Source organism: Lissotriton vulgaris, unplaced genomic scaffold (assembly GCF_964263255.1).
Source record: "Lissotriton vulgaris unplaced genomic scaffold, aLisVul1.2 SCAFFOLD_899, whole genome shotgun sequence".
Lineage (NCBI taxonomy): Eukaryota > Metazoa > Chordata > Amphibia > Caudata > Salamandridae > Lissotriton > Lissotriton vulgaris.
In genome coordinates this window covers 557,507-572,942 of record NW_028243076.1, presented here as the reverse complement: position 1 = coordinate 572,942, position 15,436 = coordinate 557,507, and the positions used below count along the sequence as shown (strand labels likewise).

The window sequence follows — 15,436 nt, the reverse complement described above, 5'->3', positions numbered from 1 at the left end:
TTGGCATTCGTGAGGGTGGTATGTGACACACATACATGCCCATAGGGCATGTATGTGTGCCACATGCGCACACATGTAGATTTGAGGGGTGAAGCAGGGTGTCTTTAAGACACCCCTGCACCCTTGTAATAATTCTCAAATTGCGATTAGCAAATTGCGAATTCGCAATTTGAGAATTATTGCACCATCATTCCTATGGGCCTCCTGGCCCATAGGAATGCATTGGAAATCATTCTTTATTTGCGATTTCGCAAATTGCGAATTTGCAAATAAAGAATGATAAGGAATCGTTAAAAAATAGCGATTTTGTACATACATACCGTTTTGCGATTTCTAAATAGCGATTCGCAAAAAATCGCTATTTAGAAATCGCTAAACGATATCTTGATACATACGGCCCTGTGTCTCTTATTCGCTATTTACGCTTCTCTGTCTTTCACTCTGGGCCCGATTCACAGAGCTAACTTAAGACAAAATCCTAAACTTACTACTTTTGGTATTCACAGAAGTTAGGATTTTGTCTTAAGTTTGTCTTAAGACAGACTTAAGACAGACTTAAGTTAGGATTTTGTCTTAAGTCTGTCTTAAGACAAACTTAAGACAAAATCCTAACTTCTGTGAATACCAAAAGTAGTAAGTTTTGGATTTTGTCTTAAGTTAGTTCTGTGAATTGGGCCCTATGTGTCTTCGTCTGTACTCTTTTTTCTCTTTTTTCTGTCGCTGTCTTTCTTTCTCTGTTCCTTCCTTCATCTTCTTTCTCCCTGTCTGTCTCTCTTTTCAGTTACTCTGATGAGGCCTTGCAGCGTAATCTTGAGGAATAACATAACTGATCATATGTATTTTTAAAACGCACAATCACCCAAAGGCATCTTGGTGCTGAATAGCAGATGTTTATTGTTACCCAACTCAATAGAACTCATTTTATTGACTTCTGATGGATGAAAGGTTGAGCGGACCCACTGGGGATTGAACCTGTGACCCTGAGGTCAAACACAGGCCATTGCAGTGGACGCATTAGTCCGCTGAGCCACGAGGCCCAGAGGAAAAAACCTCTGGCACAGGCATTGAATGCACAGAAAGAATTCACATGGCCTCCTTGCACTGGGGTATGCCTGCACCTGCATGGGTTGGCACAGTGATACTCAAAGTGGGGCCTTCCTGACCTGTACATGCTGCCCCCTAGATGTTGTTTATTGGATGAGCACTAATGTAGTAGGCTTTTGATTTCAGTAAATTTTTATTGAAAATAATATTTACATGGTGCGTAACATATACATGGGAAGGTAATTCACTGAGAAAAGAAAAACGCTGGGGGGGGGGTCGGTTGGGAGGGAAATGTAGGGAGGCACATAATTCGATTATCTTGGCAATTAAAACTTCTGATTGCGGCTGTGCAGTTCCGGCAGTCTGTTCCTTCGATAGTTCATGCCCTCCATTCGATAGTCTTCTGTTTCCCCCTCCCTTCCCCCCTGCTGTCTTTTGATTGTCACACGCTCATTTGCTACTTGCCCATCCCCTTAGTCCCCGGAGCTGAGAGAGAGAAGAAGAGAGAGTGAGGAAGCACAGGGTAGGAGTAGTAGTTATGGTGCGGTAAAGGGGCGGTGTCCTGTTATGTGCCCTGCAGCATGAAGCTTAAAACTCTGGTAATATCTCCCTTTGTAGAGTTTTCACTCTCGCCTTCTTTAAGTTTGTTTCTCTGTCACAATGTCTCTCTTTCTCTTACTATCTCCCCTTCTCTTGCATTTTCTATCATACCCTGTCATTCTTTCTTGCTGAAAGAACAACTGGTGGACAGAATGCAGAACGTTGTCATACATTCACCCCAGTACAGAGATCTGTGCCTAAATCCATCGTTTTTTGCTCACCATGCCATTCCAGTTTGAACTCACCCATATGCAAATCAGTCTTGACGCTGCGCCCATTGGGAAAGGTCCTGCCCGGACTGCCAAGCCCTGTCCTCCCTGGACTGGAAACAAGCACCCTAGGACCGGTTTCGGGCGTTCAGCCCTCATCAGCCAGGATAGCTTGACTCCAGTGGCATGGAGAGCACGGGACCCACGTCTGAGCATACCCGTCTCACTCGGGCTGACAAATGCAAAACAAACAATTGATGGATAGAATGCAGAACATTGTCATACATTCACCCCAGTACAGAGATCTGGGCCTAAATCCATCTTTTTTTGCTCACCATGCCATTCCAGTTTGGACCCAGCCATATGCAAATCAGTCTGACTCTGCCCCCAAAGCTGGTTGTGAACTGAGCTGACAAAGTGAACTAAAGAATGATGATGGATTCAACCCAGATCTGTGACTGGGGGTGAGTATCTGAAAAGTTTCAGCGCTCCGTCCATCATCTCCTTGTGGATTCTTTCTCGCTGTCCTGCTTTTGCTCTCTCTCTCGAGTAAGTCCAATGAGGCTTTGCCGTTCGCATCTCAACTTCTTTTCTCTGTTTCCCTCAGCATGAAGCTCCGATGTCTGACACTACCACTTGTGGTGCTGTTTACAATTGGACTCTTTATGAGCAGGAAAATGTTGCTGTCAGAAGATGAGGACCTAAGCCGCCCCCAGCCTGCGGAGAGGCTGGCCCCATCAAGCCTGAGGCTCCTTCCAGAAGAAACGTATCTGAGCAGCTTCTCCTACAGTGGAATCAGGTAAGAGACCTCTCTCTTTAGAAGATGAAGGAAATGTGGACAAGTCGGGTTCACCAGCAGCGAGGTGAAGGGTCACCTGGGGAGGTGTGCTGAGTACAACTGTAGAGAGCACCAAACACCCAAGGCTTCCCTGGCATAGACCGTGGATGATCCAGACACCCATCCTTGGCCCCACGCCTAGAGTGGCAAGGAACTGAGGGGCTAATTGAGATCTCTGCGCACAAGTTACCCCACGATAACAGTGACGGGTATGCCGTTCGCCAAAAAAATAAATGTTATAGGATTTATATTTCAACAAACAAGATTTCTGTCAATGTTGTGACATACTACCCATATCTCTATCCCATCTGTACCCACATCGCTACCCGATCTGTACCCACATCTCTACCCCATCTGCACCCACATCTCTACCCCATCTCTACCCGTCTACCCACACCACAACCCACATCTCTACCAGCATCACTCCTTGCATCTCTACCCCATCTCTACCCACATCTCTACCCCATCTCAACCCGATCTGTACCCACATCTCTACCCCATCTCTACCCGTCTCTACCCACACCACTACCCACATCTCCGCCAGCATCACTCCTTGCATCTCTACCCCATCTGCACCCACATCTCTACCCCATCTCTACCCGCATCTCTACCCCCATCTCCACCCCATCTGCATCCACATCTCTACCCGTGTCTACCCACACCACAACCCACATCTCTACCAGCATCACTCATTGCATCTCTACCCCATCTCTACCCACATCTCTACCCACATCTTTCTCTGCATCTCTACCCCCATCTCTACCCGCATCTCTACCCCCATCTCTACCCCATCTCTACCCCTTCTCCACCCCATCTGTACCCACAGCTCTACCCCATCTCTACTCACAGCTCTACCCCATCTCTACCCCCATCTCAACCCACATCTCCACCCCATCTGTACCCCCTGCTCTACCCCATCTCTACTCACATCTCTACCTGCATCACTACCCCCATCTCAACCCACATCTCCACCCCATCTGTACCCCCTGCTCTACCCCATCTCTACTCACATCTCTACCTGCATCACTACCCCCATCTCAACCCACATCTCCACCCCATCTGTACCCCCTGCTCTACCCACACCACACAAGAGATTGTCTCCCTTACTACTTAGACCTTATATTTGGAAAGCAATATTTCACAAGCTAATGATGCATGCTTACTTGGAACTAGCAAAGGAGTGGGCAAACTATGAACAGCCAATAATATTTGGAGTAGCCTTCTGGAAAGTGCCAATGGGGGCTTAATAACCAGGAATAGGAGAGAAACAGAAGTAGACATAAGAAAGACAGAGAATAGAAGAAGCATTTGGGAGTGATGAAAAGTAGTAAGAGAAAATGTAAAAAATGGAGACGCGAGGCGGGAAAGGCATAACCAGGAACCATTAAAAACAGACCTAAAGGCATGAAAATCACAAGCTAATGAGAGACAGTGCAGAGAAGGGAGAAAGGGCAGAGGCAGAGTAGAGAGTAGATTTAATGTAGAGAGGGGAAAAAGAGCGAAGACAAAGTAGAACAAGCATTGGAAATGAAATAGGTCTCGCATTAGGAAAGTTTGAGCTATTGGTCTTATAAATGACTTTTTTTTTATTTATGTGTTGTTTTTTAAAATATCTAAATTAATAGCTTTGTCATTTACAATGCCAATAGTTATAACTTTCGCAAATGTGACACCTATAGCATTTGTAATGCAACATGTTTTGTATTTACGTGACTTAGATGTATTGATATTACAAATAACAATGGCTTTTAACTTTTTAAAATAAGTATTACTTAAATAAAAGTGATTGTAATTTATAATGGCAATAGCTTAAACTTTTGTAAATAACTTTAGTGAAGATTATGTTCAGTGTTTTTTATTGTGACGAAAATCCAAGAGCAGAAGTGAAATATTAACATCTTTTTTGACATTTGTAATAAAGCTTGAAACATTGAGAGAACATATTTGAACCAGTGATGCTGAGTGATGCTGTGGTTGTGCTGAGTGATGCTTTGGTTGCGCTGAGTGATGCTGTGGTTGCGCTTAGTGATGCTGTGGTTTGCGCTGAGTGATGCTGTGGTTGCGCTGAGTGATGCTGTGGTTGCGCTGAGTGATGCTGTGGTTGCGCTGAGTGATGCTGTGGTTGCGCTGAGTGATGCTGTGGTTGCGCTGAGTGATGTGTGGTTGCGCTGAGTGATGCTTTGGTTGCGCTGAGTGATGCTGTGGTGGTGCTGAGTGGTGCTGTGGTGGTGCTGTGGTGTGCAGAGTGGTGCTGTGGTGGTGCAGAGTGGTGCTGTGGTGGTGCAGAGTGGTGCAGCGGTGGTGCTGAGTGGTGCAGTGGTGGTGCTGAGTGGTGCTGTAGTGGTGCTGAGTGGTGCTGTGGTGGTGCAGAGTGGTGCTGTGGTGGTACAGAGTGATAATGTGGTGGTGCTGCTGAGTGATAATGTGGTGGTGCTGAGTGATAATGTGGTGGTGCTGAGTGATAATGTGGTGGCGCTGAGTGATAATGCGGTGGTGCTGAGTGATAATGTGGTGCTGCTAAGTGATGTTGTGGTGGTGCTGAGTGGTGCTGTGGTGGTGCTGGGTGGTGCTGTGGTGGTGCTGAGTGATAATGTGGTGGTGCTGAGTGATAATGTGGTGATGCTGAGTGATAATGTGGTGATGCTGAGTGATGCTGGGGTAGCGCTGAGTGATGATGTGGTGATGCAGAGGGCAGAAAGGCACAAACAAGGGCAGGCTAATGAAGCGCTAACAAGCAGAGGAAGACAGATTGAAATCTATTCGTAGGCAGCAGAATAACAGAAAGGAGCCATACCTTGCGGCATGATAATTTCATATCCCTCAGTCTGGGGGTGTACCAGGGAGCTACTTTTTGCCTTTTTATACAATGAAGAGCTTCCTTCGGAAGAGCTAAATCAAGGGAGTTGTCAATCCAATTGTCAAAATTGGCACTAGCTATATCAGGGTTAGAGGACCTCGGAAATTCGCATGCCGCTAGCATGGATTCCCACTTAATGGAGGGAAGTTTTGACCACTTCCTACCCAGGTGTCTTTTAGGTTCTTGTACAGGGGGGAGCTCCCAGTGACCCAGTTAATGGCTAACAAGTGGTGATCCGTCCAGGGTAGAGGAGTAGGGGGTTCAGTTTTTAGGGCATCAAGATTACTGAACACGTGGTCCAAGAGGTGACCTTTAACGTGTGTCGAGAGGAACCCCTTTTGAATCAAGTCAATTGCTCGAAGGCTCAGCCGAAGGCTGTTGGCTGCTGAGTCAAGTTGATCGTCTAAATGAAGGTTTAAGTCACCCAAGACGGTGAAGTTAGCCAATGTAATCGCTAAGTTAGCAGCTAAGTCTGCTAAGTTTGAGGTAAATTGACCTGGCGATCCGGGTGGTCGGTAGATCAAGAGACCCGTGAAGGAATCTGTAGAAGATAGCTCTAATGAAAACAACAGGCTTTCGCAGGCTGGTATAGATGTAGGTGTCAGACGGCATTTAAATCTTTCTCTGTAAATGATGGCCAGACCACCTCCTCTACCCTTATTACGATCGAGTCTCTTGATTGTGTATCCTTGTGGGGTTGCCCATACAGTGGCTGGATCAGCTTCTAAATGGAGCCACGTCTCCGTCAGGAAGAGTACATCAGGGTTGTACTCCTCTATTAGAAGGGCCAGCTCGGTGTGATGTTTGGGTAGCGATCTACAATTGAGAAGGAACATCTTCCATGTCCTGCGGGTGGGGATTCTCTTTAAGGTTTTTTCTGGTAGTTTCCAATTACAATATGCGCACTTACGTGAGGCATCTAAGGGGCGGGTGCGGTGCAGGCATTTGGGGTTAGGGACCTTTCTTAACTTATGCAGAGCAATGGAGTTATACGTGATTAAATTCCTGGCCATTTTACCAGAAAACTTGGTTATAGGCACGGCTGGGCGCGGACTGGCTTCTCTTAGGCGACTCTTCGGCGCGATGAAGGCGCCCGATTACGCGTCCGCTGCGCGGAGAAGAAAGCCTCTAATTATATAGCTGAGCAGGGGAAGTGAGGAAGCCCGCCCCACTGGACCGCCGACCAGCGTGCCTGGCTCCTCCTATGATGGCCGCTGGTGGTGTATGCAGCCTACAAGCCTACACGTCCCACAATGCCCCTGTCGCACTTAGTCTGCCGTACAGGTATGGGAACAGGAAGTAGTGTAGCGCAATACAATGCCACCGGACAGAGGAATGCGAGAAGGATCAGCAGCAATCGATAGCAGGAATCGATAGATCCAGAAAACACCTGGCTTCCGCCTCAGGTGTAGGAAATGAAAGGAGAGAAAGGGGCACAGAGAACGTAAACACGGACAGGTAAGGGCAGCGAGTGGCGAAATGCTAACATGCTAGCAATCAGCGCAGTCAAGCTAAAACAAAATTAAATTAAAGCAGCAATGATGGGGGAATATTACCGGCGCTAGCAATCAACGCAGCTTACACCAATGCAGCGCAAGTTTAAAAAGCGCTTGTGATCAGTGCGCTTCGACGCAATAAAACGGCTGAAAGCGATGCAATCGCTCAACTACCCCCAACCTCCGTCTCAGGTTCTGGCAGGTTCCTTCACAGTGCCAAATTCCACGGAGACTGGGCACCAAAAACATCCAGGGAACCAAAAGTCACACCCAAAAAATGTCCAATATTGAATCTATACAGGGTCCCAGGATCCAAACTTTTGCTTCGAAAATGCTGCTTCAGTAGAGTACTCCAGTAGGGTCTCCTCAACGCGTATCCAGAAAGAAAACCAAAAGTCACAGAACCGCCGAGTGTTTTGTAAAGTAGGAGCTCCCCCCAGTAGCTCCGATACCGAAATGCCGGATCGTTCGGCTTTGCTCGGCTCAGGGTTACACGAAGTTCACAGCTCACGGCTTGCGGCTTCACGGAGTTCCGTCGTAGAGGGTCAGATTCCGTCAATTTCCGAAGCCCCCAGAGTCCGCCCAAAGCACCCCAGAAGCAGTGAAAGATCAGCGGGCAGAGGTACTGTGCACACGGGGGTTGCAAATCTGGTTTAGCGGGTTAGCAGGGCATTAGCTTCCCCCAGCGGTAGATGGAGAAGTCTGAGAGCAACAACGCACAGCTCACGCAGCCGTCATCTTAGCCTGTGTAGAGCTGAATGGTCAAAGGTATGCGTCCCTGTATCCCTGCAGAGATAGGGAGCTAGCACTCGAAGGCATAGTCACACAGGAGGGAGACAGCACATAATGTGTGAGAGAGGAAGCCAGATAAGAGAGAGAATGCCTCAACGGATAGAGTTGTTTTGGGATGCTAACACCCCTTGCATGGTTTTGCAAGCATGATCCCTGCCTTGAGCTAGGTAACGGAAGTCTTCAATGTGTTTCTGCCGCTCCTGGCTCACCGCGGGCAGCCCTCACGCGTGCACGGTGAGGACCACTTGGCATCAGTGGTAGTAATAATCTGGAGTCGGCTCGTGGCCTGTGGGGCACCTTGTATGCATCTCCATCAGGAGTCTGTTTAGCCCTAAGGGAGGCCTGTCCCTCTTCCCTACTCCGGGTGGGAGGTCCGTCCTCCTCGCCCCTCCTAGGCGCTGCCGAAGCTTCATGTGGAGGCGTTGCCTTCCGCTTCCTGTGTGCTTGGGCGGTGCATGTCTGTCTGCTGAACAGATGCTTCCCACCACCAACTGATTCACAGAGTGTGTCTGCTCTGGGAGAAGAGGGTCGACCTCGTGTCCACAAACCATACCTGAGACCAGGGTAGATCCTGAGACAGACTCTAATTTTTCCAGGACCCTTCACTAACCAGTGTAGATTACCCCCCCCCCACCCCCCCCCCCCCCCGCGCGGGTTATAGGGGAGATCCAGGACTGGGGCCTTCAACGGGTAACATCCCAGAGGAGAGGGGACACAACCTGAAGATGTCTGCAATATCTTCTGAAGGAAGCCCTGGGTGTGCATAGAAACAGATTCTACCTACCCTGCTGAGAGCTATCCCTGCAGGCCATGTCCACCTGGGCTCCTGAGAGAGGGGTGCAGGAGCTATCCATGCAGGCCATGTCCACCTGGGCTCCTGAGAGAGGGGTGCAGGAGCTATCCATGCAGGCCATGTCCACCTGGGCTCTTGAGAGAGGGGTGCAGGAGCTGTCCCCACTGGAGGCGTCCATCTGACCTGGTGAGAGAGGGGTGCAGGAGGTATACCTGAAGGAGGCATCTGTCTAGCCTGCTGAGAGAGGGGTGCAGGAGCTATCCCTGCAGGAGTCCACCCAGCCTGGTGAGCGAGGGGTGCAGGAGCTATCCCTGCAGGCCGTGTCCACCTGGGCTCCTGAGAGAGGGGTGCAGGAGCTATCCCTGAAGGCCATGTCCACCTGGGCTCTTGAGAGAGGGGTGCAGGAGCTATCCATGCAGGCCGTGTCCACCTGGGCTCTTGAGAGAGGGGTGCAGGAGCTATCCCTGCAGGCCGTGTCCACCTGGGCTCTTGAGAGAGGGGTGCAGGAGCCATCCCTGCAGGCTGTGTCCACCTGGGCTCTTGAGAGAGGGGTGCAGGAGCTATCCATGCAGGCCGTGTCCACCTGGGCTCTTGAGAGAGGGGTGAAGAGCTATCCATGCAGGCCGTGTCCACCAGGGCTCTTGAGAGAGGGGTGCAGGAGCTATCCATGCAGGCCGTGTCCACCTGGGCTCTTGAGAGAGGGGTGAAGAGCTATCCATGCAGGCCGTGTCCACCAGGGCTCTTGAGAGAGGGGTGCAGGAGCTATCCATGCAGGCCGTGTCCACCTGGGCTCTTGAGAGAGGGGTGAAGAGCTATCCATGCAGGCCGTGTCCACCAGGGCTCTTGAGAGAGGGGTGCAGGAGCTATCCCTGCAGGCCATGTCCACCTGGGCTCCTGAGAGAGGGGTGCAGGAGCTGTCCATGCAGGCCGTGTCCACCTGGGCTCTTGAGAGAGGGGTGCAGGAGCTGTCCATGCAGGCCGTGTCCACCTGGGCTCTTGAGAGAGGGGTGCAGGAGCTGTCCATGCAGGCCGTGTCCACCTGGGCTCCTGAGAGAGGGGTGCAGGAGCTATCCATGCAGGCCGTGTCCACCTGGGCTCCTGTGAGAGGGGTGCAGGAGCTAACCCTGCAGGAGGCGTCCATCTGACCTGGTGAGGGAGGGGTTCAGGAGCTATCCATGCAGGAGGCATCCACCTGGGCTCTTGAGAGAGGGGTGCAGGAGCTATCCCTGCAGGCCATGTCCACCTGGGCTCTTGAGAGAGGGGTGCAGGAGCTATCCATGCAGGAGGTGTCCACCTGGGCTCTTGAGAGAGGGGTGCAGGAGCTATCCATGCAGGCCGTGTCCACCTGGGCTCTTGAGAGAGGGGTGCAGGAGCTAACCCTGCAGGAGGCGTCCATCTGACCTGGTGAGGGAGGGGTTCAGGAGCTATCCATGCAGGAGGCATCCACCTGGGCTCTTGAGAGAGGGGTGCAGGAGCTATCCCTGCAGGCCATGTCCACCTGGGCTCTTGAGAGAGGGGTGCAGGAGCTATCCATGCAGGCCATGTCCACCTGGGCTCTTGAGAGAGGGGTGCAGGAGCTAACCCTGCAGGAGGCGTCCACCAGGCCTGGTAAGAGAGCGGTTCAGGAGCTATCCCTGCAGGAGGCATCCACCTGATTTCCTGAGAGAGGGGTGCAGGAGCTATCCCTGCAGGAGGTGTCCACCTGGCCTGGTGAGAGAGGTGCAGGAGCTATCCCTGCAGGAGGCGTCCACCTGGTCTGCTGAGAGGGGTGCAGGAGCTAACCCTGCAGGATACGTCCACCTGGGCTCCTGAGAGAGGGGTGTAGGAGCTATACCTGCCGGAGGTTCTACTTGAACTGCTGACAGAGGGGTGCAGGAGCTATCCCTGCTGAAGGCATCCATTTGGTCTGCTGAGAGAGGGGTGCAGGAGCTATCCCTGCAGGAGACGTTCACCTGGTCCCCTGAGAGAGGGGTGTAGGAGCTATCCGTCCAGGAGGCGTCCACCTGGGCTCCTGAGACAGGGGTGCAGGAGCTATCCCTGCTGGAGGAGTCCAATCAGCCTGCTGAGAGGGGTGCGAGAGCTATCCCTGCTGGAGGCATCCATTTGGTCTGCTGAGAGAGGGGTGCAGGAGCTATCCCTGCAGGAGGTGTCCACCTGGCTGGTGAGAGGGGTGCAGGAGCTATTCCTGCAGGAGGCATCCACCTAGTCTCCAGAGAGAGGGGTGCAGGAGCTATCCCTGCAGGAGACGTTCACCTGGTCCCCTGAGAGAGGGGTGTAGGAGCTATCCGTCCAGGAGGCGTCCACCTGGGCTCCTGAGACAGGGGTGCAGGAGCTATCCCTGCTGGAGGAGTCCAATCGGCCTGCTGAGAGGGGTGCGAGAGCTATCCCTGCAGGAGGCATCTGTTTGGGCTGGTGAGAGAGGGGTGCAGGAGCTATCCCCGCAGGATGAGTCTGTCTAGCCTGCTGAGAGAGGAATGCATGAGCTATCCCTGCAGGAGCAGCCACCTGGTCTGCCGAGAGGGGTGCAGGAGCTACCCTCATGTTTCCTCATTGGCCCCAGTTATTCGATCATATGGGTTTGAGCTTACATCCTACGCGGATGATACGCAGATTGTGGTATCTCTGCTTCCAGGTAGAGAGGAAGGTGTATCCAGTAAATTCCAGGAGTGCATGTCAGCAGTTAGCAATTGGATGGCCAGGAACTGTTTAAAGTTAAACTCGGCTAAAACCGAAGTTTTACTTTTCGGCTCCAGTGATAACTTTTGGAGTCCGAACTGGTGGCCTGAAGGGATAGGTTTAGCCCCCATTCCAGTCACGAAGGTCAAGAACCTAGGGGTTCTGATCGACAGTAAGCTTACCTTTAGGCCCCACGTTAATGTAATGACGTCATCCATCCACTTTACATTGAAAATAATCCGAAAGATCGTCCCTCTTTTACCTGATGGGTGCAAGAAAACAGTGGCGACCGCCCTGGTTTTATCTCACCTTGATTACTGCAACAGCCTATTGCTTAGTGCCCAACAGGAGCTTCTTAACAAATTACAGGCCTTGCAAAACGCAGCAGCTCGTCTCATTACAGGCTTACCAAAGTTTGCATCCGTGTCCCAGGAATTGGTGAAGCTGCATCGGCTCCCAGTGCGGAAACGGATCTCTTTTAAAACCCTGTGCATAGTTTTCAAGGCACTTCGTGGTCTTGGCCCGTCGTTTCTAAAACAGCACTTTCAATGGTACATGCCGGGTAGACATCTTAGGTCAGCTAACCTGGGGCTGATCGTGACCCTCGGATAAGGAGAGCGCGCTGGGGAGGCAGGAGCTTCGTCTTGGGGGCAGCTAGGGCTTGGAATGCTCTCCCCTTGGCTCTTAGACAGATTACAGATATAATTACCTTCCGCAAAAGTCTGAAAACATGGTTTTTTGTACATTAAGCTTTAGGCCTAGGCAAGGGGAGCTTTCATTCTAGCGCCAGGACACCGTTTGGTAACAGTGCGCTCTATTAATCTTATAAATAAATAAATAAATAAATCGTTGCAGGAGGCGTCAGTCTGGCTTGGTGAGAGAGGGGTGCAGGAGCTATCCCTGCAGGAGTCCACCCTGCCTAGTGGGAGAGGGGTGCAGGAGCTATCCCAGCAGGATGAGGCTCTCTTGCTCAGGGTGTGTTGCATCAGGAGGAATGCCGGCCACGGCTGCTGCATAGATCTGAACTGGCACCAAGCAGCATGTGGCATTAGATGTATATGAGGAATCACTGCCTGGCTCCTCCCTGGAACCAGATGCTTCCCATCCCTCCCTCAGCGAGCGCTGGGGGTTTTTGAGTGTGGGATCCTGGGTTCGCCTGTTATTTTGCAGCAAGATCCCTGGGGTAAACCTGAACCTCCGGGCGTCCATTGAACCCTGTCCTCCATCCTCTCACCCTTGTTACTTGGAACCTGAGAATCCTGTGTACAGGAGGTGCCCTCTCCCAGAGATTGAGATGTGACCCCATTCCTGCTGGCAGTAACGGTCTTACTGTAGACCCTAGTTCTGGTTGAAGTAGGCTTTCGAAAGATGAAGAAGATATCAATGTCAATGCCGGAGATTCATAAAGCGCTCTGTTACCAAACGGTGTCCTGCCGCTAACCAATGACTGGACACAAGGCCAATATCTTACCAAAAGTCTGATATGCTGAACAGCCAGGCTTTCAACTCAAGTCTGAAATTGAGAAGGGAAATGGCAGATCGAATGGATAACGGAAGCTTATTCCAGATTGTTGTAGTTCCAAGATAAAAAGAGATCGCAAATGGAGAGAATGAATTGGGCTTGGGCCCCCCACTACAGTACGTGAAGAGACTGACATTATGCCTGTGCCTGTGTCTAACGTACCTTTGGAGCTCGTAGTCGTGATTACAAATCCCACGAGAGTGACTGAGATTCAAAGTGGTTTAGCGGTAACTGTGGGTGAGGTTTGTGTTAATGGGGGAAACGCAGCTGTATTAAGAAGTGTACGAACCAACCAAAACATGCAGCTGTCTTACAATGTACTGACCCTAACACCTCAGAAAAACTGGCTGACCTGGTGGAAGAGATGTTTCATTCACGGCTGTAGCCAGTTCTAGTTGGCATAGCCAAGGACATTGTAGACACTCTTAATACTTGTGTTGCTGGTTTGTTAAAAAAATGTGAACATATAGATCTGGTCATAAAAGAGTATAGAGGGCAGCAAGATTTGGTCAGACAGGCCCAGTAAGACCATATAGCTAAATCTAGGGATATGAAGGGTCACTATGGCAGCACCAATTTAACCGTATCTCAGGATTATCCCGTTAGTACATCTATAAATGGGAGATTGGATGCTATTGGTAAAATCCCCCAACAAGCTAACGGGAGCTCACCTTTATGTAACAATCAAGGGGTAGGAACTATCGACATAGGTAGTGAGAAACATGTTAGGACCCCCTTCTCTAGTAAAAAGACTGTGAATTTATGCGGTATTACCTTGGAATTTATGCGGTATTACCTTGGAACTTCCTTTGGTGGCTGTACTCACAGGGGTTCCTCCCCTAAATGGCGGTGTGGATCTCCTAAAGAAGTCTAGAAACTGGTGTACGGAACTTAGTAGCGGAGGTCTAGACATATCCCCTACTATCATCATGGCCAGAAGGGTTGGTTGGGTTGGACGCCGCACTAAGAATATTGAGGGGGACTGTGTGGTAGTCAATTTTAACTGACGCAATGTGGCAGATGGATTGTTTTGGGATGCCTCAGAGATAGATAACTCTGGTATTAGACCAATACCATTGGGTTATTTTTACCCTCCAGTAGTTGCACATACAAAGGCTCATGCCATATATCCACCATTGTCTAGCCAGAAGAGGCCTATGCTGGTTTCTAATCACTAGCATGATATTCGCCAGCGCAAAACAGTAGGGGGGCCCCCCCAGAGATTGGAGAGAGTTGAAGTAGTCCCACAACCAACTTGTAACTTCTTAAAACAACAAGACTCTGACATAGCCCTAACAAACCATTTTTCCGCTCTGTCAAATTTGGAGGATAATGATTGACTACAAGACACTGCCCAGCACTTAGTGGAACAACCCATGGAGTTAATTCACGCAGCAACATGTAAAATCTTAAGTTGGAATGTTGCAGGAACCAGATCCAAGAGAAGTGATGATATCTGGCTGGATTTTGTAAAACAACATGATATTATTGCCCTTCAGGACACGTGGGACGCATCTAAGTATTTTAGCCTGGATGGCTATACAAGTGTTGTTGTTCCTGCCACACCAGGGTCAATGAGTAGACCGAAAGGAGGTTAAATTCTCCTTATTTCTCTAAAGCTGAAAGTTTCCCTGAAAATGCTGGAGTCAGGTTCTAGTAACATCCTAATTCTTGAGTGGGCTATCCCAAATCTGTCTAATATTTTATTAATTAATTTTTATAATGCCAGAGAGAGCGAGCTTATTAACCAATATCTGGGCTCCCTGGACTGTATTTTGTCAGATTATAAAATAAAACACAACACTACTACATTCGATATTATCATTATGGGCGATTTTAATATTCACCCATGTAGACGGTACTGCCATTTAGATGATCACCAAGGGCCACCAGGCTCTGTAGTTCCACACTTTGAACACAGCAGGCAGGGAGAGGCCCTAGAGGACCTCTCAGATATCATGAATCTTTTTGAGGCAGGCACTAGTGAGGGGGAGGAGAGGGTCCCCATATTTAAAGGTAAAGATTCAGGTACTGTTATTGACTATATTTTCCTATCTTCTGATGTGTTATCTAGGGTCATATCCTATGAAGTGGTACCCTCTGTGTTTAGTGACCATAACCCGGTTATTCTAGAGATGGATTTAGGAGAAGCTATTGGTTCTAGGGATAGTGTGACTGTGGAGACTAGTCACCTAACCACAAAAGATCAAGGCAGGAGGCTTAAATGGTCGAGGGTGGTCTCTGAACTCTTTCTTGAGGATTTTTTTATTAAGGCTGATGCAAAATTGGCCATATGTTTAGATAGTTCTGCCCCTAGTGCGGAGATTATTGGCGCCTATGTCTCCATATGTAGCCAGATTGCAAATGACTTAAAGGCTAAAAAAAAAGAAAGACCTATCCAGTCACAAAGATGGTTTGATAGTAGCTGTTCCAAAGCCCTTGGTGCTTTCTTCAAGCCCTGAAGAAAAGACCGAGAGATAGGGATTCTGTTGCCAGCTTGAGGAAGACATACAAATTGGCTATTGCCAAACGTAAACAAGAAATAAAGATGAGGCGTGGAACAATCTTCTATCAATTGAAGTTCTACGGGATAGTAGTACATTTTGGGC

At 49.6% G+C, this 15,436-nt stretch overlaps 1 protein-coding gene across 1 annotated transcript in view; it reads left to right on the top strand.

The window, feature by feature from the left end:
• The window catches only part of LOC147668713 (N-acetylneuraminylgalactosylglucosyl-glucoside beta-1,4-N- acetylgalactosaminyltransferase 2-like), a 528,736-nt gene that overhangs the window by 60,674 nt on the left and 452,626 nt on the right, over positions 1–15,436 (top strand). Inside the window, exon 2 of the mRNA XM_086948488.1 lies at positions 2,461–2,652. Coding sequence (XP_086804614.1) covers positions 2,462–2,652 — 191 coding nt within the window. The 5' untranslated portion in view covers position 2,461. The remainder of the gene's footprint in view (positions 1–2,460; positions 2,653–15,436) is intronic.